The following is a 2,333-nucleotide window of genomic DNA, read 5'->3' as shown; positions in this document are numbered from 1 at the left end:
TGTTTATTACATAAATCAGGGATCCCCAAACTCGGCCCTCCAGATGTTTTGGGACTACAACTCCCATCATCCCTAGCTACCAGGACTAGTGGTCAGGGATGGCCACCCAATCACCTGCCATTTCCTTGGCTATTTTCTTTTTAGCAACATCTGGCATCTCCCTCACAGATTTTTGGTTGGGTGAGTCCTTGGTGTTAGGAAGGAATGATACTGGGATCCTAAAGCCCTGTGAGAAGCCCCCACCCCCCACCCCCAATAAAAATTATTTAGCTGCCTCCTTGTTTGGATATTGTTCTAGGAGGAGCTTCAGGAACAACAAGGAAGAGCTCCTGCGCTGCTGTTTAAATGTGCCAAGCCAAGCCACCCAGCCGACCTGATTGAACGGCTGTAGGCGTGATGCAGCCAGGGCTCCCCTATGGCGTGGGGTAAATGCCACTCCCCCGCTGTACACAGGGAGAGCACGTGACCTACGTACAACACTGCCCCCCTGGGGAGGGGAACGGCTTTAGCCCAAAGGTCAAACATCCCCAGTTCATCCATTCAGACTACTTTTCTTTACTTCCTTTCCAGATGGCTTCAACTTTTAATGTTAGATTGTTTGGGGTAGAAATGGCAAACACCTCAAAACACATGTGGCAGTGGTGGCAGTGGTAGTTTTTAAACTATGGAACTGATTTATTGTTTGGAAGCGTCTGGTAAAACAGCTTCCACAGGGCAGTTTTGACATCCTTATTCCTCATGCTGTAAATTAACGGGTTCATCATTGGAGGAACTACTGAGTATATCACAGCAAGCACTTCATCTAGATTATTTGAAGGGCTGGAGGGTGGCATAACATAGGAGAAGATACCTGTACTAAGTAAGAGAGAGACAACAGTGAGGTGGGGGATGCAAGTAGAGAAGGCTTTCTGCCTGCTTGCCTTGGAGGACATTCTCAGCACTGCAGTAAAAATGTGAACATAGGATGTGACAATAAGCACAAAGCAGCCAAGACCTAAGGCAGAACTAAAGAGAAGGACCCACATTTCACTGAAGTATGGATCAGAGCAGGATATCTCCATCAGGTGTGGGATTTCACAAAAGAACTGAGTGATGATGTTGGAGCAGAAGGGCAGTGAAAAAAGGGTACCTGTGTGCAGAGCAGCATTAAAGAAGCCTGCTGCCCATGCCCCACCTGCCAGCTGAATACACCTTCCCCACTTCATCACAGAGGTATAGTGCAGTGGGTGACAGATGGCCACATACCGGTCATAGGCCATGACAGCAAGGAGGAAAATGTCTGATGACATGAAGAAGAGGAACAAAAGCATTTGTGCCAAGCATTCAGAATAAGAAATATGTGTTGTGTTCATGAAGGCATTAGCTATTGATCTGGGGATGGTGACGGTTGTGGATCCAAGGTCAACAACTGATAAGTTGACAAGGAAGAAATACATTGGGGTCTGAAGTTGGGTAGTTCTAGCTACCAGAATGATGATGAGGAAGTTTCCAATGAGAATCACCATGTACATTGCTGTGAATAGTGCAAGGTGTAATATCTGGAGTTCCCTTTGCTCTGAGAATCCCAGAAGCAGGAAATCTCTCACGATGGTTACATTAGACATGTCTTCTCAGTCTGTAGGGGGAGTAAGAGAGACCATTATTAAAATGTTGCTTGTGCAAGAATATGGTTCCATCCAGTATCTAGCAATGGCCAACACAATACATATTGGAAGTCCACAAGCAGGTCAAAAGCACAATAATATTCTACCACTCATGTTCTTCCACACTCCTCTACCAACATTTCCCATTGAAAATAGTGAGTTCCATTATTGTTATTTTGTTATGTATACTCCGCCCATCTGACTGGGGTGCCCCAACCACTTTGGGCAGCTTCCCACATATATAAAAACATAAGAAGAAGAAGAAGAAGAAGAAGAAGAAGAAGAAGAAGAAGAAGAAGAGTTTGGATTTGATATCCTGCTTTTCACTACCCGAAGGAGTCTCAATGCGGCTAACATTCTCCTTTCCCTTCCTCCCCCACAACAAACACTCTGTGAGGTGAGTGGGGCTGAGAGACTTCAGAGAAGTGTGACTGGCCCAAGGTCACCCAGCAGCTGCATGTGGAGGAGTGGAGACGCGAACCCGGTTCCCCAGATAACGAGTCTACCGCTCTTAACCACTACACCACACAATAACTTCCCTATACTTCTATACAGAAGATCTCTTCTAAAGGTTGGTGGTCACATAACTCCATACCGCCCAACATTTCTCCAATGAATATAGTGATGTCCTAAGGAAAAGCAGGACATTTCAGGATCAAATCAGAAACTGGGACAGCTTTTCTAAATCCA

General features: G+C 45.7%; 1 protein-coding gene across 1 annotated transcript; it reads right to left on the bottom strand.

Annotated features, from left to right (window-relative positions):
* Window positions 1–649: 649 nt before the first annotated feature.
* On the bottom strand, window positions 650–1,310 carry LOC117058670 (olfactory receptor 14C36-like). The gene has a single exon (XM_033169990.1). It carries the CDS (start codon window positions 1,308–1,310, stop codon window positions 663–665), a length of 648 nt encoding a protein of 215 aa, XP_033025881.1. The 3' UTR covers window positions 650–662.
* Between the last annotated feature and the right edge of the window lie 1,023 nt (window positions 1,311–2,333).

Source organism: Lacerta agilis, chromosome 14 (genome assembly GCF_009819535.1).
Source record: "Lacerta agilis isolate rLacAgi1 chromosome 14, rLacAgi1.pri, whole genome shotgun sequence".
NCBI classification, from domain to species: domain Eukaryota; kingdom Metazoa; phylum Chordata; class Lepidosauria; order Squamata; family Lacertidae; genus Lacerta; species Lacerta agilis.
Note: the sequence above shows the minus strand (reverse complement) of the source record. Positions and strands in the feature narration are given on the sequence as shown.

Bases quoted from the DNA above. Each gene is read 5' to 3' on its own strand.
- LOC117058670 (XM_033169990.1), bottom strand. From the start codon at position 1,310: ATGCTTTTGTTCCTCTTCTTCATGTCATCAGACATTTTCCTCCTTGCT.